Here is a 22,724-nt window from a genome sequence, read left to right as displayed (position 1 = left end):
AAAATTCACACAAATGCCTCTAAATTCACACAAACAGCTCTAAAAACTAGGTGCGTCTTATGCTCAGGTGCGTCTTATGGAGCGAAAAATACGGGTACTAGTCCTCCAGTCATCGTATACATGGAAGACAGATCCGTCTTCCAGCCAGTGGGAATGAGGACCTCCTAACCACATTACTGAGTCTTAAAAGCCAAACAGTGTATTTTATACCAAGGAAATATATATACATTAGCCGGTATCCTGAAATAACCTCTGAATCAACTTTGTTTTCTTTGTTTACATATCACATGTACTTCCTTTTGTCTGGGAGAACTTTTTATCAAGAACCAAGCCTTTTCTTCTAGTCGATCACACTCCCAGGCTGCTCAAGCCCTCAAATGAGTGATAATTTTTATTAATTTTGACTAACAATTTGAAGTTTATATTATTTTAATTTGTTGTTCTTATTGAATATCTTATCAAATATATGTTGAAATTGTCAACCATGGAATGCTGAAATACACTTTTCTGAAGATGGAGAACTCTTGACTTATTTCTCTTTTGTCCCAAAACATCATAATGTAAACAATAACAGGGTTGTTATCCCCTGTGGACATAGTCCATAGAGCTACACAAAGATCTGTGAATGACTCAGGTCATCAGAAAACTGTCGCGGGCTGGAAGAGGTTTAGATCCCGTTTATATAAACAGTATTATTTCAAATGTATCCAAATAAATTGGGATAGAACCGTATGGGATTTTGACTGTGCAAATTGTTCCCAAGAAGCATTTCATATAGATATTGTACTTAGAGGACATTTAATGGGGTTTTATATAAAAATTACATCAGTAGGTATTTTTTCTGAAAAACATGCAACCATGCACTTTTAAAGTAACTCTGACATGCCAGTTGGCCAATCAAAATGCTACATGCAGCTGTGTCAGAGAGAAGCTAAAGTTAAAAGTGCTAACCTCCTTCTCTCTTTGCAATCTTCTAGGGTCTTTTCTAGCCTTTCTCCTCTGCTTTTTCTTATCTTTTTCTTCCTTGACTTCTTTGACCAGGGTCACTTTTCCTTTGTCTATTTCTGAGGTACGTGCTGTGTGAACACTCATTGACCAATCAGAGATGGCATCAGGACTCCAATAAGGACTTGCAGGATTAGTAGGGAGAAGGAAAGAATTACTTCTTGGGGTTTTATACTCTAGAGAGCTGGTCTCCATAGGCTGAAATTCATAATAATCCCATTCAAGGCCACTGGAGGTCATGCTTCAACTAATGATATAGTCTTTTACAATATATGTTTAAGGATCAACATCTGTAGAACATGAAGTCATAATTTTAAATTCTCCACAACACCTTAAAGTTTCTGCATTCTATTCTACTTACTGTAGGTATTTGCTACAACGTAAAAGTCAAAACTAAAATGATTACTGGCTTTCATGGCTCCCTGAAAAAAACAGCAGGACAAAGGTAGTATTTGAAAGCAGGGGCTATGATTAGCCAACTAACTGAGAGAAAATAGGCAATAAAACTGTGATCCTAAGTACTGGAAAACAAGTTCTCTCTGACACAAAAGGGAATTACAAATATCTGAGAAGTCATATAAATAGTTTTTTAAAGCAGCAAAGGTAACTAAACTCCACAGGAGTTTTATCTGGGGGAAAAGGCAATTTTGCAATTTTGTATTTTATCTAAAGCAGAGGGGGAAAATATTCAAATGACTAAGCCTGCAATGCACATCTTAAACAAAAGACATCTTTTTGCTTACGCTCACTTGCCATCTCCCACGCGTCTGCATAGGATTTTTTTTTTTTGGGGGGGGGGGGAGGTTGCATATTGCACAGATTTTAAAATTTTAAAACTGCCAATAGCATGGAAATATCAGGGCTATAAGTGAATGCTTCTTCTGATCACAAGGCAGTAAATGACAAGGAACATCCCTCAAATCTCTGTGCCAGAAAACACTTTTGTTTCACATAGTATTCATCATGGTGCCTGAATGTGTGTCTGAGTGGAAATGAGTATAAACAACATCATCAATAAGGTAAGGAAGGGTTTTTTGAGGAGGGTATTTCAGTTCCCTCTAAAGATCTAAATTTTGCATTACATATTTGCCTGTAAAAAAGTCAAGGTCTAATTTCAGGCTCTTAAAACAAAGGGCACCATGCAATTTTTTAAAAATACAAAATATATTTCCTACACTGCATACATAAGCTGATTTCACTTTGGCCCCATGCTTTTCTGCCTCTTGCAGATATATTTTAAGAGATCTGGGTCTTGAAAACAAGCCCCAAGGCATTCATCTACAATGCCATTGTCTTTAACTATCCCGTCCTGCATGCTGACCTATAAAGCTTCGGAGCATACAAACAAAGCAAACATCTGTTCTAAACAGAAGCAGACTCAGAAGGAGACAACTTGTTGCCTGGTCTTTTGAATACTAATGTGGAGGGGGGACTTTCCTCAGGGTAAGAATGGTGGTAAGAATGGTGGTTTGCAGCTACTCACATCATCCTGAAGGTCCAGATCACAGCCTGCCTTGAGTAAAATCTGGACAACACCAAGATGGCCCTTGTGAGCTGCAAGATGGAGAGCTGTGCGCCCATGCTGTAAAGCAGAAGAAAGAAATTGTTGAAAAAACCTCAAAGCCAGTTGCCAGGCTAGCACATAGACTGCTATTAACAGTTTAACAGCATTAGAACATACTAACACATTTATACATGTGTGGCTTTTTCTTCCTATATTCCTCTTCCTACACCTCCATCTAAGATTATTAGATATCCCAATTTCAGTATTTCATTCTTTTCCCATCATGCAGTGGAAAACCCTAATTTCAGCTGCCACATCCTTTTATTAGGATTGCCAGGTCCAACTCAGAAAGTATCTGGGGACTAAATAAAAATACAGCAGTGCAGTTCTCTGAATACAGTCTTTATTTCCTCATCCCCCAGCAACTGCACTTCCACTAAATGAAAGTGAACAGCAAAAGTTTACTTGAGCAGGAACGCACAGGAATGCAGTTCTAGCTGGCTTGGCACCAAGGGGTACGGCCTAATATACAAATGATTCCTGCTGAGCTTTTTCTACAAAAAAAGCCCTGGTGAACACACATTCACACACTCTCACAAAGCAGCCAAAATAAACACAGTTAACATGCACACATTTTTGTGATCTCACTGGGACAATTTACTCACAGGAACTCTGAATGTAGCCACATGCTGTATTTCAACCAACTTCTTCAGGTTAACAGGAAAATGAAAGCAGAACAGCCTAGGGGGTGGAGTTTTTCTCCAAACAAACAAAGGGACTATGCTTGCTTCTCTTCCTTTCTCACATGCTCCACACACTCACTGGAAGACTCATGTGGCTCTGGCTACCCACCTTTCCTCTTGTTCAGATTTAAAGGGATACACAGAGTCCAAAACACAGGTAGTTTGCAGGCTTCTTTTAAACCTGCACAGATTTACATGGTGGCTGTTGGGGTGGGGCTTCCCCTGCTGGCCAGCTAGCTGGCAGTAGGGAGGAATCTGCAAAACCAGGGGATCCTGCACTGGGACTTGGGGGCTGACAAGCCTACCTTTAATCATTGTAGCCTGACAAACTTATTTCCTCTAAGAAAGCACTCTCTTCAAGCAGGGGTGGTCTTGGCCAGTGGGCAACAGGGGCATCTTCCTCAGGCCTCACACACGGCATAAACCCAACAACCCAGAGCCCTGCCCCCCAAAAAAAGAGAGGGAAAAGAAGACAATAGCTGACTCCTGCTGCCACTTGCCCTGGTTCTGTCTGGGGCTTGGGCAGCTGGCCTCCAGCGGCAGTGATGGCTGCCAACCACAGCATACAGAGGGAGAATTACCCATTCCTTGTCCCTGGCAGAGAAGACTAGTGGTGGAGTGGTAATGATTCTGGGGTCCTATGCTGAATTATTCCTCAATGTGGCCAAAAGCAGAATTCCACCAAAATAAAAAGGGAAGGAATGGTTTTTTGCCAAAGAAAAAAAATAAAATAAAAGGTAAATGTATGGTACCAAATTAAAAATTCATATAACAGATAAAAAATGTTTATGAAAGTGTAATGAAATTGCAAGCTATCTAGCAATGTAGCAAAATAAATGTTAAGAAAAAATGCTAGGTAAGCAGGCCCATAATCTATTAGACTTTTCGTAAAGAGCTATGCTTTCCTTAAAAAGGAAACCCAAATTCAAACAGTGTGATTAAGCACACTAGTTAGGGATAGGATAACTACTAAATTTTGTTATGCCAGCAGAAAACTGGTGAAGCACCACTGTTCGGACAGCAAAACATGCCACAGATGTAACCCCTATACTTAGGGCTGCCAAATTCCCGCTGGGTGTGGGGGATCCCCTGGTTTGGTGGGCCCCAACCTGCCAACAGGGAGGAGGCTGCCAGGGGGATCCCCACCCCCCAAAGAGACCTGTTGCCACATGGCATGTAAGGCACCCAGAAATGACATATCATGCCAGGCACATCATGTGGGAACGCTCTAGGAATTCAAGGGAAACTCTATGGTTTTGCACAGGGACACTCTAGCAATTTTGGAGGGAATCTCTATGGTACCATAGAGTTTTCCCCCAAAATTGCTAGATTGTCCCCAATAGTTTCCTGCAAATTCCAAGGGCATCTGCACAACGTGCTCAGTGCAATATGTCACTTCTGCGTGATGTCATTGTGCCAATCGTGCTGTGTGCATGTGAAAAAGTCCCCCTTCAACAGCTGTGGGGGACTTGGCAACCCTACCTATACCAGCAAGACTCACCCAGTGTGGTACAGGAGGATGCCACGTTCATTCAGAGATATGCTCCTCTCCCAACAATATCACAATAGCAAAAAGATGGGACAGTAAGGACCCTGCCCCTTCCTCCAGCCAAAACCCCCATGCTCAGTGGGATCCCCCTCTTATTTTGGACTTTGTTGTTTTAATAAGCACCCCCTTTTAGAGTCTAAATGCCAGGGGATCTGAAGCTTGGGATGTCTCATAAAGGAACATGAATACAGCCATGAAAGCCCAGGAAAGAGGTAGGGTGTGCTGGTGTTACCAAGCTGAATGCAATTTCCTCAGCTCAGGGTTCTTAATAACAATAAAAATTCACTTCATTCCCAATAACAAAAGACTTTTCAACAGATATCCCGGCATACCCCAAAGCTGCCCAGCCTAAGGAAGTTGCTATTTCATTAACCAACCCCTTGTTCAACTTTTCTCTCTTTTTTCTCAATCAAGAAGGGCATTCAAGTCATTAATTTACACTCCATCTTCTTTCAGGAGCTATCTTGACTCACCCAAACTTTTGTGTCAATGGAGCTCTGACTCACTCCAACTTAAAGTATGAGTCCAGTGGCACCTTTAAGATCAACAAAGTTTAATTCTGGATAAGCTTTCATGTGCTTGCACATGAAAACTTACACCAACAATTTAAAAAATTATCTTAAAGGTGCCACTGGACTCAAACTTTGTTCTGTTGCTTCAGACCAATGCGACTATCTACCTGAATCTTAATTAAAGTATGTTAATGATGTTGCTTCACTCAGGCTTGTGCCAATGCAGATTTGGCTCACAATAGCCTAATCATGGTATTTCCCCCACTTTTTCCCACCAAAGTTTGACAGCAGTTAATTTTAAACTAACCAGTGAGATTCCAACTTCACATCTTGGACCAATCAGGTTCCTGGGAAAGTGGATTCCCGTGTCCAGCTATGGGAATCTTCCCCATAAAAAGACCATCCCAGGACAGAGAAAAGTATGCCAGTTTTCCCACTACTACCTGAACATCCCTGGAACTGCACAGCAGGCTCCTCTCCAAACCTCAAGCCCAGGATTTCAGGTTGTATATCCCTAGGGTTGCCAGCTCCAATTCAAGAAATACCTGGGTACTTTGGGGGTGGAACCAGGAGACATTGAGGGTGGAGCCAGGAGCAAGGTTGTGACAAGCATAATTGAACTCCAAAGGGAGTTCTGGCCATCAAATTTAAGGGACCGCATACCTTTTAAATGTCTTTCCTCCATTAGAAATAATGAAGGATAGGGGCACCTTCTTTGGGGGCTCAAAGAATTGGACCCCCTGGTCCAATCTTTTTGAAATTTGGGGGGTGTTTTGAGAAGAGGCACCAGATGCTATGCTGAAAATTTGGTACCTCTGTCTCAAAAACAGCTTCCCCAGAATCCCAGATACCCACAGATCAATTCTCCATTATACCCTATTTGAATTGGTCTCCATATGGAATAATGGAGTGTCCAGCATACATTTCCCTCCTGGCTTTCTGATGACCTTGAAATGGGGGGAGGGCCTCCAAACTGGGGGATCCCCTGCTCCCACCTAGAGATTGGCAATTCTCTTTCCTAAATCTTTTCAGTGTCCTCCCTTTTCTTTTTTATCAAATGCACCCTCTTGCTGGGGTGTGTGTGTGTGTGTCATGCATGATTACTTAAGGAATTAGTTCTCAGGTGCTTAATATAGGTTCTTTACATTTTTACTTCCTTTAGTTTATTTTGTATACAATAAAGATATTCCTTTGTGTTTACAATAACAGTCTAACTCTCTTTCTTCATAATTTTACTGTGGAGTATCCCCACCTTGGTATACAGAGGACAAGGCCCTGCATTACTCATTTCTGGAACCCTTTTAAAGCGAATTACTCCCTTCTTTCAGTCCAATTTGGATAACAGGGACATAAATGAAAACATCCACCCATCCACATTTTTCTGGTAACATAGCCAAGGGAACACAGATTGCATTATCAAGATGGAGATATCTCATTCTGAACTCATAGAATGGGTTACATGGCAACATCATATCCCAGTCCTTGCAAAACATTAATGGGTGTATTTCGTGCATGGGAAGCCTGTAACTAGTAAGTAATGGTGGAATCAACATGTTACAATGCATAAATACTGGTACAGCTGCCATTATACAAGAGGACCACAGTCAGAGCTGCCTGTCCCTGTAACAGCTATTTTTGGTACTCCATATTTTATTGGCCATGATTATTTTAACCAATTGAAAGAAATATCTAGCAAGAAAATAGACAGGTCATTCCTGAAGTATTTATTATAATTTCCAGTACTCCATGAAGAGGATGAGTGGAACAGTGTTTGAGGTTAACAGGGCATTATTATCTACCTATACGTAAATTTTCCTCCCATGAGACAGCAATGGAATAATATCATAGAAAGAAAACTGGACTGAAATAACAGGAGTATTCAAGTGCAGCCTCCTCAAATATCACACTAGTATTTACACAAACAAATTACTTCCTCATGTAAATCCTCTGTCTATGCTAAGGTCATCAACTGATTTATTTTATTTATTTGTACCTTGCCTTTCTCCCCAGTGGGGACCCCAGGCATCTCACATCATTCTCCTTCCTCCATTACATCAACCCTGTGAAGTAGGTTCGGCTGAGAGAACATGAGCGGCCCAAGGTCACCCAGTGAGCTTCCAGGGCACAAGTGGGGATTCAAACCTAAGTCGTTACTCTGATGCTAATTTATAGCAGTAGGTTAAATAATCTGAAGCAGAGTTTCTTCTGTGCACTCTACCTCTCTTATTTTTAGATGTTGGACTATAGTTTCACATTTGAAGGTATTTGATAAAGTTCATAGCTGAATGTTTCTTTGAAGTTAAAGGTAAAGGTAGTCCCCTGTACAAGCACCAGTTGTTTTTGACTCTGAGGTGACATCACATCACGACATTTTCACGGCAGACTTTTTTACGAGGTGGTTTGCCATTGCCTTCTCCAGTCATCTATACCCTCTCCCCCAGCAAGCTGGGTAGTCAATCTACCGACCTCGGAAGGATGGAAGGCTGAGTCAACCTCAAGCCGGCTACCTGAACCCAGCTTCCACTGGGATCGAACTCAGGTCGTGAGCAGAGCTTAGCACTGCAGTACTGCAGCTTTACCACTCTGCGCCACAGAGCTCTTGAATGTTTCTTTAATCCCTTTAATTTCTTTAATACCTTTAACTGTCTATTTTATTTAGTGATTTAGTTTTGTCCAGTTTTGTAATTTATGTAATTTGAAAGCTGAATGAGATCTTGGGATTCGCTTTATTTTTACTTGGGATTTGTTTTACTTACTGCATAGTAAGATGTTCACACATGTCTCTAGATAACATTAACACATACAGTACATGTACAGTAAGCTTGAACAGATAAGTAATTCTGAGATATGAGATGAAGATTATAATTATGCATTCCTACAAGTTTTGGCCTGGGGCTTCTGACTGGTTGCAATTTGTAGCACGAGTAAAATAGAGACACCCATTTCTTAGCATGTTATAGAACTGTCATAGAAAACCAGCTGAAAAGTTAACTGGAAGTTGTGTGGACATTCCACTACTGCCTGACAGGCTTAATCCATTTTTTGGTCAGTGCAAACTTCCTTAATCTTCTTTTTGTCTCAAAGTATTAAGTAGCAGCTGCTGCAGGGTTATATATGGCAGCTTGTACTTGTGATGTCAAAAGAGAACTATCATGTAGATTCTTCAAGAAGACAACACTGCCACCCAATAAGGGTTGCCAGGTCTCCTCTGGCCACTGGCAGGGGATGGGGGATAGGGGTGCCAAATCCAGGTTGGGAAACCCCTGGAGATTTCGGGGTGAAGCCTAGAGAGAAAAGGAACCTCAGTGGGTTCAGCGCCACAGCATCCGCCTTCCAAAACATCATTTTCTTCACAGAAAAGGATCTCTGTAGCCTGTTGATAAAGTGTAATTCCAGGGGATTCCCAGGTCATATTTGGAGGCTGGCATCCCTCACCCAACACATTTTGCCATGTTATCAATGGCTTCTTCTACATTGGTTTGTATTCTACCACTCCATTCAGAGGAGTGTGTAGATTTTCTAGAGCAAGAACCTTCCCTGGCAAAAGACACTCTTCCAGAGAAAGGCCGCTCACAAACTAAGACAGTTCCACATTTATCTGAGGACAAAACCAACCCAATGTAGGTAGCTTCACCATGAAGACCATCCAAATAGGGGTTGGGTGGGGCTGAGAGTTTATTTGTCCAAAACCATGTAGTCAATTGATGATACAAGGCAAAATCTGAACTGGAGACTTCCTGGTTCCTAGTTAACTTACATTTGGAAGTCACCTTCCTCCAAGCCTGCATTTATGTAATCCACTATGCTATATTAACTTTCTGTGCATGCCACCAATGAGTGCTAAAACAGTGCAGTCACTATCACTTGATGGCCTTCTTATTCACAGAACATAAAAGAAACAAGCTTATTTTCCTGTTAGATGTCTTAGGATTACATCAGCAGAAAGGAAGGCCAGGAGCAGAGGCAGGAAAAAAATGGCACAGAGTCAGCCATCATAATAAATTAAGGAGTTGAGCTTGTCAGGGAAAAAGGGAGTGAGTAAGTAAACAGCATGGTGTTGCTTGCCTCTAGGGTCCCAAAAGAGATTTATGCATTACCATTAATCAGAGGACCAGGAAGATGTCCTGCCAAACTGACAAGAAGATCATGAGAAAAGAGAGAATGAATACAAACAGTGAAGAACTGGGGATGGGCTTGTGAGACAGCAATAAAGAGATAAAAGGAGTGGAGAGAGCCTATGTCATAAAGGTACTTTGATCAAAAGTCAATAAGCAGAATTAAGTCATTATTTGTCCAGAGATACTTTCGGAGTCATTGTTTTTGCTTACCTGGTACTGTGTTTGTATCACCAGTTTGTATTGTCAATATATCTAATTATTGCCTTGACCTGGATAGCCCAGCCAAGCCCAATCTCAAAGCTAAGCATGGCTGCCCTTTGCAAGTATTTGAATGGGAGACCTCCAAGGAATACCGGGGCTGGATGCAGGGGCAGGTTGCATCAAGCTACTTCTCTGAACATCCTCCATGCCCCAATAGGAGTTGCCAGAGGTCAACATGACTTCCAGGAATCAGCACACACACAAAAAATGCAAAAAATAAATATCTAATTTTCAACATGGCCTCAAACTTGGACACTTAGATATGAACACTGGGACAGATCTTAATGCAAACCTAAAGGAAAAATCCAGATGTTCAGAAAAATCTGAAATTGGGTGGGGGGAAGGACTGGGGAGTAACCTCCCAATGACAGAAGCATGCTTGTAGTTTTAAAAAACAGATGCCCTCTCAGTGGCCATTGTGGGAGTTGACAGGCAACCTCCACAATATTGCCAATTGTCTAGTTTCTGTCAATAAAAGATAGGGGAAAGGGGCGGGGCTGTCTCCAAGGCTGTTCTGGCCTTGCAGGTCACCCCTGTTCCCCCACTCCCTGCCCTAGCGAGACAACTCATTAGGGCTGGATCTGGCAGCAACCACCAAGTGACTCAAGTATGTGTGACCAAGTGTCTTAGTAGCAGTATGTACAAAAAGGATCTAGGGGTCTTAGTGGATAATACGCTGAACATGAGTCAACAGTGTGATGCAGTGGCTAAAAAGGCAAATGCAATTTTGGGCTGTATCCAGAAGCAACCCGATGCCCCAAGGCGCCCTAGGCAGACTCGCTGCCTGGCGCCCCCATGCCTCCCCCCTCCCCACCGCGGCTCCACGCCCCCCTCCCTCCCCACCTCCTCCCTCCCTTCGGACCCTCTTCCACCCACTCCGTGCCAATTTCAACGCCAGAACCGACTCTAGCGCCGCGTTCCGGGTCTCTAAAGCCGCCCCCCCCCCGGCCGAACACTCAAATCACGGGTAAAACCGCGCCACAGGACCAGGACGCATTTACCATCTCTCAGGAACAACGTCCTGAAAGGGCAACCCCCGCTGCCTCCTCTCCCATCCAGGAAGTGAGGAGGGAAAGAGTCAGCGGCAGTGGGGGTCACTCTTTCAGGACGCTGTTCCTGAGAGATGGTAAATGCGTCCCGGTCCTGTGGTGCGGTTTTACCCACGATTTGAGTGTTCAGCCACAGCCGGGGAGGGGGGCTTTAGAGAGCCGGAACACGGCGCTAGAGCCGTTTCCGGCGTTGAAATTGGCATGGGGTGGGTGGGAAAGGGTCCGAAGGGAGGGAGGAGAAGGAGGAGGCGTGGCAGAAAGGCGTGGGGGCGCAGAGCCGCAGCAGGGAAGGGGAAGGCATGGGGGAACAGAGCTGTGGGGGGAGGCGAAGGGAATGGAGGGACTGGCGGCAGCAGCAGTGGTGCCGGGTGGCGGTAGCGGGGAAGACAGGCAAACTAGGTGCTTGCCTGGGGCACCGGGAGGGGGGTGGGGAGCCCAATTTGGTGACCCCACCCTCCCGGCGCCCTAGGCAACTGTCTAGTTTGCCTAGTGGGAGAGCCGGCCCTGGTTCTATCAACAGAAGTATAGTGTCCAGATCACGTGATGTGATGGTATCGCTTTACTCTGCTCTGGCAAGGCCTCACCTAGAGTATTGTGTTCAGTTTTGGGCACCACATTTTAAGAAGGATATAGATAAGATGGAATGGGTCCAGAAGAGGGTGAAAAGATAGTGAGGGGTCTGGAGACCAAGTCCTACGAGGAAAGGTTGAAGGAGTTGGGGATGTTTAGCCTGGAGAGGAGGCGGCTGAGAGATGATAAATCATCATCTTCAAGTACTTGAAGGGCTGTCATATCGAGGATGGTGTGGAATTGTTTTCTGTGGCCCCAGAAGGTAGGACCAGAACCAATGGGTTGAAATTAAATCAAGAGTTTCCGACTCAACATAAGGAAGAACTTCCTGACAGTTAGAGCAATTCCTCAGTGGAACAGGCTTCCTCGGGAGGTGGTGAGCTCTCCTTCCTTGGAGGTTTTTAAGCAGAGGCTAGAGGGCCATCTGACAGCAATGAAGATCCTGTGAATTTAGGGGGAGGTGTTTGTGAGTTTTGTGCAGGGAGTTGGACTAGATGACCCTGGAGGTCCCTTCCACATCTATGATTCTATGACTCACCCAACCTCCATGACTCACCCATGCTCAGCAGCGACTACCTGGTAGCTTACGATTATTCAATAGCAGCCACTATGTGAAAGCCAATATGGTGTAGTGATAAATGTGTCAGATTAGAATCTAGGAGACCCTGATTCAAATACACACTGTACTGTGGATGACCTTGAGCCAGGCAGTCTCAGTGTAGCTTACCTCACATGGTTGTTTGTTGTGAGGATAAAATGGAGGAGATAACAATATAAGTGAGTGCAGGGCCCCAATGGGGAGAAATGAAGAGTATAAATGAAATTAATAAGAAATAAAGCTGAAGACGAGGGAAGCATAGGCTGCGATCAGACATGCAGTTTGATCCAGTGTGGTCTCATTTTAATTGTTCCGGGGGGGGGGGAGATTAGTTACAGAGAGTTTTGATCAGACTAACCCCCTTAACCTGCTTCAATGCACTCTTATCCCATCCTTGATTGATCAGATGCAGTGGCCAGGAAATGGGGCAGTGGGTTTCCCTCCATCATTTGTCTTTTGAGCATGTGCATAAGCACTTATGGGAAACAGCACTTCAAACTTCTTGCAGAATGGCAGCAGCTGGTGTCAATGGGATTCCTGTGAGGGACGATGGCTCAGTGGTAGAACATCTGCTTGGTAAGCAGAAGGTCCCAGCATCTCCAACTAAAAGGGTCCAGGCAAATAGGTGTGAAAAAACCTTAGCTTGAGACCCTGGAGAGCCGCTGCCAGTCTGCGTAGACAATACTGACTTTGATGGACCGAGGGTTTGATTCAGTATAAGGCAGCTTCATATGTTCATACGTTCCTGGAGGAGGCTGCTGGGATATGTAGTACAGCCTGGGGAACATTCAATGTTTCAAATATTTCAAAGCTTGGGGGGGGTAGAGAAGCCTCATCCTGTGTCCTCCATGCTGCTGTTATTTTTATTTAAAAGCTTGGAGCAAAGTTGGGATTACAAGTATTGTCCTCAGACTGCTCTCCTCCCCCCTCCCTCCCTTCCCTGGCAAAAACTCATCTCTTTTCAAGTAACCCTTTTTATTTTATTTATTTTATTTATATTCCACTCTCCCCTGATGGGCTCATTTTCCACCCAATGTGCTGCAAAGCACAGAAAAAAGCTGAAATACACAGGTGTCTTTCTGTGGAAGTGTCAGAACTTGTATCTTTACTGCTGGTTCCCTATAATGTGACCAATGCTGCAATGTATTTTTACTATGACTTAGAACTGCTTTGTTACTGAACCAAACTGACTCCATGTTGTAACCCTTGCTTGACCCAAAATGCTTGAATAGTAATTAACCTTGCCCCACTGGTATCCAAAATATTTGGGGTTGTAGAATGAGTTATGTTATGTCTCTGCACATTCTCACACTGGGACCCTTTGAAGCCGAGCAGCATGGCCTTCGAAGTAGGGAGGCATCCTCTCTACTGATAGTGATGGTGAGAAGACAGATGTGCCTGTAACGGTGTGAATTGTGGCTTTGTGAGATGTTTGTTTTACGTGTATAAAATTGTGCTGGTGCTGGCTCTCGCCATCACTGTTATCTTGCCTCTTCCAGTGCTTAGTTCTCTTCAATAAAATCCTAACTTTGTAACCAAGTATGGGATCCGTTTGAAGTTCTTAAGTTCTGACATTATAACAGTGATCCTGGTCGTAGTCGACACATTTTCTAAGCAAGCCCACGCGAACCTGGAGCCCCGCGAACCTGGAGCCCACGGAAGTCCACGGCAGCAATCGACGCCGCGGAGCAGCGGTACCGAAGCATGCTGGGCGAAGGGGGAGCCGGAGACGGAGACGGCGGCCAAGAGGAGGGCCCGGAGCCCCGAGGGGGAGACGACCAGATCCGGACCCTCCGCAACGACTTATTCGACTGGGTTCGGGAGATACACGACGACGTGCATCGATCCCGCGTGACGATGGCCGAGGAGTTGCAGCAGAACCTGGGCGCGATCTACGACCAGCTCCGCACCTTGCAAACTGCGGTCCTGGGAGTCCCGATTGGAGGGCTACCGCTGGGGCAACTGCCCGTAGCCCCGCCGGCTCCGCCGGCCCCAGCTCCGCAAGCTCCGGCCGCCCTGGCCCCGCCGGCTCCGCCGGCCCCAGCGCCGCAAGCTCCGGGCCGCCCCGGCCCCGCCGGCTCCGGGCGTCCCGGCGCCGCCGGCTCCGCCTGCCCCGGCACCACCAGCCACGCTGGCCCCAGCTGCCCCGGCGCTGCCGGCCCTGCCCGCTCCAGGGGCCCCAGCGCCCCCCGCCCCGATCCTGCCGGCTCTACCGGGCCCCGCGCCGCCGCCGGGGGCGCCGCGAGCCCCAGGGGGGGCCGAGGGTCGAGGAAGAGAATTGAAGATTACTTTCGATGGGAATCCGGAGGACGTGGAGTATTTTACCATACAGTGCGACACGTTCTTCACCCACTGGGGTGCGGATTACCCGACCAAAGCCAGCCGAGTGTACCACATCGCATCCCGACTGAGAGGCGCGGCCCGCAAGTGGTACGTCGGGCTTTTTATGGGAAGAAAACCCGAGCTAGCTACGGTGGCGGGGTTCCTGCACGCGATGCTCCGCCAGTATGGCGATCCCCTGCGGGAGGAGAAGGCCATCGCCGCCCTTCAGCGCATAGAGCAAGGCAACCGCTCCACCCGCGAGTATGCCACCGAGTTCCTGGGGTACTGCGCGGCGGCGAGGGGATGGAACGAGGTCATGAAATATACCGCGTTCATCAATGGTTTGAACCCGTCAATCCTCGACCGCTGCTACAGTCAAGGGAGACCCGACACGTTGGTCGGATGGATCCAGCTGGCCGGAGAGGTGGAGACCAACCTTCAACATGTGGGGATGCGACGGCAGCAGCTGGCGAAGAAGGCGGCGAAGCTCACGCCGACTAAATCCGAAGGGAGAAAGGCACCGGCGGCCTCCACCCCGTCTCCCGCTCGCAAGTGCTTCAAATGCGGAGACCCAAATCATCTCGCTGCCAACTGCCCAGTAAAAGTGGGTGCCACCCCACCCACGGCGAAGACAACTACCCCAGGGCCGAAGAAGAAAAAGAGCGGCCGCTCGAAGGAGCCCAGCCGGGGCTCCGTCGCCACTTCCTTGGCGACTGACGAGGATTTTACCACCGACTTGGCTACAGTGGAAGAATCGACCGAAGAATCGGACGACACCGAGTCGGCGGGAAACGACAGCGACCTGCTTTAATGGGTGCCGCAAAGCAGGTCCAGCAACAGCCGGCACTCCTCACGGTGAGAGCAACAGGGGGTTTACTATTTATGGCTGTTACCCTCCTCAACCCTACCCTAAAGAGATTCATGCACGCCCGAGCGCTGATCGACTCCGGGTGTAACAGGGAACTGATCACCCCCCGCCTAGTTGAGGCGTTGGGATTAGCCACCTCCCCCCTACCACAGCCGATGCAGTTCCAGCAGATGGACGGGGGGCCCATGAGGGGGGAACCATGTGCGTTAGAGACTCAGGCAGTCCCGGTGGGAACCGAGGAGCATTGGGGGATTGAAACTTTCGTAATTGCCCCCTCTTGCTCTTTCGACGTGGTGATGGGCTCGTCTTGGCTCGCCCGCCACCAACCAGACATAAGGTGGGAGGAACAAATCGTCCGGTTCCCGGATTGGAGGTGTGAGCATCACCACTGGCGCCCCGAATGGGGACCGCACGCTCCCCCCCAAAACATGCGGGCTTGCCTCACTCTCGAGGAAGTCGCCTCAATCCCCAAGGAATACCAGGATCTAAGATTAGCGTTTAGCGAGAAGGAAGCGGACGAGCTACCGCCCCACCGCCCTACGGACTGTGCCATCGAGCTGATCCCAGGGCAACAGCTTCCCAAGGCGAAACTGTACTCCATGGGTTGGGCGGAAAAAGCTGAACTCCGAAAGTTTCTGGACAAGAACCTTAAGCGCGGCTTCATACGGCCGGCCACTGCCCCCCATGCCGCCCCCGTCCTCTTCCGAAAGAAAAAGGACGGGTCTCTTAGGCTCTGCACAGATTTTCGTGCTATAAACGGGATTTCCATGTCCAACGCCTACCCGATCCCGTTGATAAAGGATTTGTTGAACACCGTAGCAAAGGGCAAAGTATTTACAAAGCTTGATCTCCGAGACGCGTACTTCCGCGTCCGCATCAAAGAGGGGGATGAGTGGAAGACAGCATTCAACACCCCCCTGGGACAATTTGAGTACCTAGTCATGCCCTTCGGACTGCAGGGAGCCCCTGGTGTTTTCATGAACTTTATCAATGAAGTGCTACGGGAATTCCTGTTTAAGGGGGTGGTGGTGTACCTTGATGACATCATTATCTATTCACAAGATCTAAAGTCTCATGTACCCCTGGTCCGAAAAGTGTTACGCACCCTTTGCAAACACAAACTGTACGCTAAATTGTCAAAATGCGAGTTCCACAAGACCGAATTGGACTATTTGGGTTTCCGGGTGTCGGGGGAGGGATTGGCCATGGACCCCGCAAAGGTCCAAGCGGTACTAGACTGGGAACCCCCTCGAACCCGCAAACAGTTACAAAGTTTTATCGGGTTCGCTAACTTTTACCGCGATTTCATTAAGGGGTTTGCCACCGTCATGCTCCCCCTCACGGAACTTCTCAAAACCAAAGGGAAGGGTGAAGAGGCGAAAAAGCCGGGCGCACGCCTAACGTGGACGCCTGAATGCCAAAAAGCTTTCAGTGAACTAAAACGCCTCTTCACCTCCGAACCCGTGTTGGCTCATCCTGACGAGCGGAAACCCTTCGTGGTCCAATGCGACGCCTCCGACGCCGCAGTGGGAGCCATACTAATGCAGAGGGGGGAAAATGGGGTGCTCCGTCCATGTGCCTATATCTCAAGGAAATTTTCCAACGAACAAAGAAATTGGTCAGTCTGGGACAAGGAGGCGTTTGCAGTCATGTTTGCCCTGAAAACTTGGCGCTCCTGGCTCGAAGGAGCGAGAGTGCCCTTTGAAATCTGGACCGATCATAAAAACCTTGAAGCCCTCACCGGGCGCCGCAAAATGACTGCAAAACAAATCCGGTGGGCAGGTTTCTTTGCTAAATTTGACTTTGTGCTGAAACACATCCCAGGCTCAAAGAACTTTTTAGCAGACGCCCTCTCTCGCATGCCACAACACGACAGTCTCCGGGAGGAGGTAGTGGACTCATTAATTTCCCCCTCAGCCATCTCGGGGGGGGTCACTACCCGCTCAGGCAGGCAGACCAGCCCTCCGGATTCAGATCTGCTGCCTCGATTCCTCTCAGAATACAACCAGGAGACCGACCGCCCACCCAACTTGGTTAAAGCCGAAAACGGGCTCTGGCTGCACAATGAAAAAATCTATGTACCCGACCCCCTCAGAAAAGAGGTCTTGGAGCGCTGTCACTCAAGTCGCCTGGCCGGCCACTTTGGCTATGTCAAAACCCTCAACTTACTCACCCGCCAGTTCTGGTGGCCGAAAATTAAGAAAGATGTCTCTGAATTTGTTCTTTCATGCCCCACCTGCCTCATGGCAAAAAGAAGGGGGGGTAAACCCCCAGGCCACCTGGTTCCACTCCCTACAGCCACCAGACCGTGGTCGGTAGTCTCCATGGATTTCATTGTCGAACTCCCACCCTCACAGGGCAAAACAGTCATCCTGGTCGTAGTCGACACATTTTCTAAGCAAGCCCATTTCATCCCATGCAAAAAACTACCCACGGCCAAAAAACTCGCCCAGCTCTTTTTCACCCACATTGTACGCCTACACTCATTCCCGGACAAGGTCATTAGTGACCGCGGGACGCAGTTCGTTGCCAACTTCTGGCGGGAGTTCTGCAAACTGGCTGGCATCGAGCAGGGGCTAAGCTCTGCCTACCACCCCCAGTCGGACGGACAGACGGAGAGGGTTAATGGTCTTCTGGAACAGTACCTCCGCTGCTTCATTAACTTCCAACAGTCCAACTGGGTGGACCTCCTCCCTTTTGCAGAATATGGCTACAACAACAGCCTCCATAGCTCAACCAAAACCTCCCCTTTTCAAATTATCAATGGTTACGAGGGCAAACCATTTCCCACTCTCGCCCTCCCCGCCAGCCCGGCCGAACCCACTTCCTGTCAGCAATGGTGGGAGGGCCTCCGTGAAGGCTGGAAGGGTATTCAGGAAAACCTGGAGGAAGCGAAAAAAGCCTACAAAAAGCAGTTTGACAAAAAGCACTCCCAAGAGTGGGACTTGAAGGTGGGGGATACAGTTTTTCTGTCCACAAAAAACCTTCCCCTTCCCCAGCCCTGTCGCAAACTCGCACTGAAGTTCCTGGGCCCATTTAAAATAAAAAGGGTAATAAACAAAGTGACCGTGGAACTCGAACTGCCCAAATCTCTAAGTAAGATCCATCCTGTTTTTCATTGCAGCTTGCTTCGGAAAGACCCTGGTGCTACGTCCTTCCATCCCAGGGCCCCACCGCCCCCTCCGACGACAGTGAGGGGTCAGAGTCACCATGAGGTCCAGGAGATCCTGGACTCCAGAGTCAAACGGGGGAAACTGTATTATTTGATCAGGTGGAAACACTTCCCCCCGAGCTGTGACGAGTGGGTCGAATCTCAGAATGTAGCAGCTCCGCAACTGCTGAAAAAGTTTCACCTACTGTACCCGCACAAGCCCAAGGCGGGCCCCGCGGGAGGGGGCGCTTAGGGGGGGCAGTATGTCAGAACTTGTATCTTTACTGCTGGTTCCCTATAATGTGACCAATGCTGCAATGTATTTTTACTATGACTTAGAACTGCTTTGTTACTGAACCAAACTGACTCCATGTTGTAACCCTTGCTTGACCCAAAATGCTTGAATAGTAATTAACCTTGCCCCACTGGTATCCAAAATATTTGGGGTTGTAGAATGAGTTATGTTATGTCTCTGCACATTCTCACACTGGGACCCTTTGAAGCCGAGCAGCATGGCCTTCGAAGTAGGGAGGCATCCTCTCTACTGATAGTGATGGTGAGAAGACAGATGTGCCTGTAACGGTGTGAATTGTGGCTTTGTGAGATGTTTGTTTTACGTGTATAAAATTGTGCTGGTGCTGGCTCTCGCCATCACTGTTATCTTGCCTCTTCCAGTGCTTAGTTCTCTTCAATAAAATCCTAACTTTGTAACCAAGTATGGGATCCGTTTGAAGTTCTTAAGTTCTGACAGGAAGTTTAAAAAAAGAAAACAGTTAGAACCTCCTGTGTGAGAGAGAGAGTGATGTGCAAGTATGCAGTTATGTGCATATTGCTAACTAGTAAAAAAAAAATGGTGGCCGGGTAACAAAAGACTAGTCAGACCTGCTGGATAGTTTGAGTGTACAAAAGAGGGACCAGACAACAAGAAATCTAGTTTGAAGCCAGCTCAGCCTAAAAGGACCATACTTTCACAGGTATCAAAGAAATGTATGGTAAAGGCGGGGGCGGGGGGAGAACAGGACACTGATGACTGGGACACGAGAGACAGATGTTGTCTGATCGTGCATTTTAAATCTGGAAAGGAGCAGCAGCTGATCAATCTGCGTATCCGATCGCACCCTTGGAAGCTGGCGGTTAGGAAGGAAAGGAGGAAGCAGGACAATGTTGAGGGCATGGGGACTTTCAGGACAAGGTAAAGAGAATATAGTGTGAGGAAAGGGATAACAGGGGAATTATGTTTGCAGGTTCCCAGCTTGTTTTATGTAATTCTCAACATGGTCAATATCAGTGAATACTTAAATCTAGAGAATGGCAATATGAACAGACAAGACAGATCTTTCTACAAACCTGAAAAATGCCCAGGTTTGAAGAAACATCAGAATTCTTAAAAAAAACATACGTTGGGAGGATAATAGAAACAGTGTCTGTAGCTTTAAAACACAAATGCTCCAGTGACTATTGCTAGACAACCACCACATCAGTACTGCCATCCTTCAAGCTTTGATTTTTGTCAGTAAAAGGTGAGGAGGGAACAGGGCCATTTTCAATGTTGTTTTAGTCTTTGAGGGAAGCCTTATCAGGGCAGGCCTTGCAGCAACCACCAGGTGACTTTCAACCAGGGCTTTTTTGTAGCAGGAACTCTTTTGCATATTAGGCTACACCTCCCTGATGCAGCCAATCCTCAAAAAGCAGGTCCTGTAAGAAGAGCCCTGTAAGCTGATGGAGGATTGGCTACATCAGGGGGGTGTAGTTTAATATGCAAAGGAGTTCCTGCTACAAAAAAGCCCGGCTTTCAATCACATGGCTTCCATGACTCAAGCAGGCCAGCTGCTTCCAACTGTTCAACAGCATCCACCTAATGAAAACTAGTATGGCATAGAGGTGAGAGTTTCAGACTAGGATATGGGAGACCAGGTTCAGATCCTCATTCTGCTGCAGAAGCACAGTGGGTAACCTTTTGCCAGTCCTGGCCATAGTAATCCATGCAATTTTACTTGGACCTGGCCACAGCAATCCATGCAATGGTCACCTCTAGATTGGACTACTGTAACTCTTGGGTCTAACAGGGGTGGAATTCTAGCAGGAGCTCCTTTGCACATTAGGCCGTGCACCCCTGATGTAGCCAATCCTCCAAAAGTTTACAAAAAAAAAAAGCCTTGGTGAGGGGTAAGAGAGAAGGAAGGAGGAAAAGAATAGAGGCTATGGGGTTTTTGAGAGAAAGAGAAAATAGTGTGGAGGTGGAAAGTAAGATGCCCCCTACAAGTCCTAGTGGTTTTCTCCATTTGTATATTCCTATGCAATGATATTTGTATATATGTAAGCAGCTATGTGTGTGACAGGGTTGCCAGCAGTGGGAGACTACCCATTGGAGGGTACACTTGCCAGTGATATCATTTCTGGTGCAACCCAAATGCTAGCAACACTCTAACATTCACAGAAAACTCTATGTTTAACCACAGAATATAAGAACATAAAAAGAGCCAGGCTGGATCAGACCAAAGATTCATCAAGTCCATCATTCTGTTTCATCAAGTGTCAAATCAACTGCCTCTAGGATCATCCTCCCACCTGTGCTGCTCAGTAACTGATATAAAGAGGTAATGAGGATCACGCCCCTTCCCCCAACTACTTTCCCACCATCACTCAGCAGGAGGGGGGTGTCTTTGCCAGAGTAGAACACCTGTGGGTCGGTGTTTGTATACATATATGTAAGCTCTCGATTATTAGTGGAAGGACAAATTTTATTTATAATTTCTTATTAGAATCTTATCAGAATATTTTGTCGTATGATACAGAAATAAATACGCACATGCTTCTTGTCATTGCTTGTTTTTAGGGAAACTTAATTTCAACCCATTCATTGACAGTCGATAAATACAGTTCTTAACCAATCACTTTCTATGTGTGTGTGTTAAATGCCATCCAGTTGTTTCCAACTTATGGCAGCCTTATGAATTAATTTATTTCAAAATGTCCTATCATGAACAGCCTTGTTCAGGTCTTGCAAACTGAGCTAGAGCTTCCTTTATTGAATCAATCCCTCCTCTTTTCTTGCCGCTTTTCCTAGCATTTTCTTTTCCAGTGATTCTTGTCTCCTCATAATGTGACCAAAGTACAATAGCCTAAGTTTGGTCATTTTAGCTTCAAGGAAGAGTTCATGCTTGATTTAATCTGGGACCCACTTATCTGGGTTTTTTGACAGTCCACGGTATCCGTAAAACTCTCTTTCCGACACCATGTTTCAAAGAATCAACTTTCTTTCCATCAACTTTCTTTACTGTCCAACTTTCACACCCATACGTAGTAATTCGGAATACCATGGCAGGAATTATCTTGGTCTTGGTTGCTAGTGTCACATCCTTACACTTTAGGATATTTTCTAGCTCCTTCATGGCTGCCCTCCCCAGTCTCAAATCTCCTTCTGATTTCTTGATTGCTGTCTCCCTTTTGGTTGATGATGGAGCCAAGGAATAGAAAATCTTTAACAACTTCAATCTTTTCACTATCAGCCATAAAGTTTTGTAATTACCTAGCAGTCATTAGTTTTGTCTTCTTGAAAAAGTTCCATGGGATACCTTTGCCAAATTATCCTAGCGTAAGCTGTAGCATATAGGAATGTGTCCTCTTTTTTCCTAAATAAAGGAGCACAATTGTTGGGAAAGGAGGATTTATTGAGCAGCCACAGTGTGAAAACTAGTTCACACAACCCCTCAATGCTATCAACTGTGTGTAGACTGTCCTTTATGCCTTAATAGATTTCAACAACATTAGGGTTGACAAGAAGTTTGGTTCTATGACTACAAGCACAGGCAGATATTTACAAGACTATGCATACTTGAAGTATCTTTTGATCTAAACAATCATGCCAGACATGCTAGATTTCTTCAGCCTGGCTAGATTTATTGGGCTCCAGTCAAGAAAAAGAAAAACAGAAACCTTTTCAATGTTGGCAAGCCTAGACAACTGTATTATTAGCCTATGAAAGGCCACATGATCTGATTTGTAGCTGCTTCAATAAACAAGAATTCCAAAATGCAATTTTCTTCCTCTTCTCCTTTTCTATACAGAGTACTGATCGTATTAACTGGAGGTTTAAAGCCTGAATTATAAAGGATTTAATGTTTTAGGGGAAAGTACACAAATGCCTACCAATATTTTCTCAGAAGTTTCTTTGACTGCCTTTTAGCTGGAATGAAGGAAATTTGCTAAGGAGACCAGCACAGGTTCATGCTGCCACCACATGTTTTCTCTTGTATGTTTTATGTATATACTTAATAAACTATAAGTCACACAACCAAAAGATCTAAGTAATAAATATGGGCCAAGCATATATTCCAAAAGCAATCACAGGAAATCCAGATTTGCTATGTGGACCTTTTCCCCTTGGATCCAGATTTGCAGAGTTTCCAAGCAGAGGTATTCAATGAGAAATTGATAGTTATTCATTTAAAGAGCGTTGTGATTGTTTTGCAGA

The 22,724-nt window shown here is 46.2% G+C and overlaps 1 protein-coding gene across 11 annotated transcripts in view; it reads right to left on the bottom strand.

Moving 5' to 3' along the window:
• The window catches only part of ANKRD6 (ankyrin repeat domain 6), a 113,331-nt gene that overhangs the window by 25,873 nt on the left and 64,734 nt on the right, over positions 1-22,724 (bottom strand). For 5 of the 11 annotated variants that reach the window (XM_060237092.1, XM_060237100.1, XM_060237138.1 and 2 more), the window contains exons 2-3: positions 2,489-2,587; positions 952-1,129 (exon numbers count right to left, since the gene is read on the bottom strand). The exons of 1 other annotated variant lie outside the window; for it this stretch is intronic. In XM_060237092.1, coding sequence (XP_060093075.1) covers positions 952-1,129; positions 2,489-2,586 — 276 coding nt within the window. In that variant the 5' untranslated portion in view covers position 2,587. Of the gene's footprint in view, positions 1-951; positions 1,296-2,488; positions 2,588-22,724 lie in introns of those variants that run through there. 5 more of the 11 variants (XM_060237120.1, XM_060237129.1, XM_060237155.1 and 2 more) reach the window with 2 other exon arrangements.

Source organism: Heteronotia binoei, chromosome 1 (genome assembly GCF_032191835.1).
Source record: "Heteronotia binoei isolate CCM8104 ecotype False Entrance Well chromosome 1, APGP_CSIRO_Hbin_v1, whole genome shotgun sequence".
NCBI classification, from domain to species: Eukaryota; Metazoa; Chordata; class Lepidosauria; order Squamata; family Gekkonidae; genus Heteronotia; species Heteronotia binoei.
This window is presented reverse-complemented; position numbering and strand designations above follow the sequence as displayed.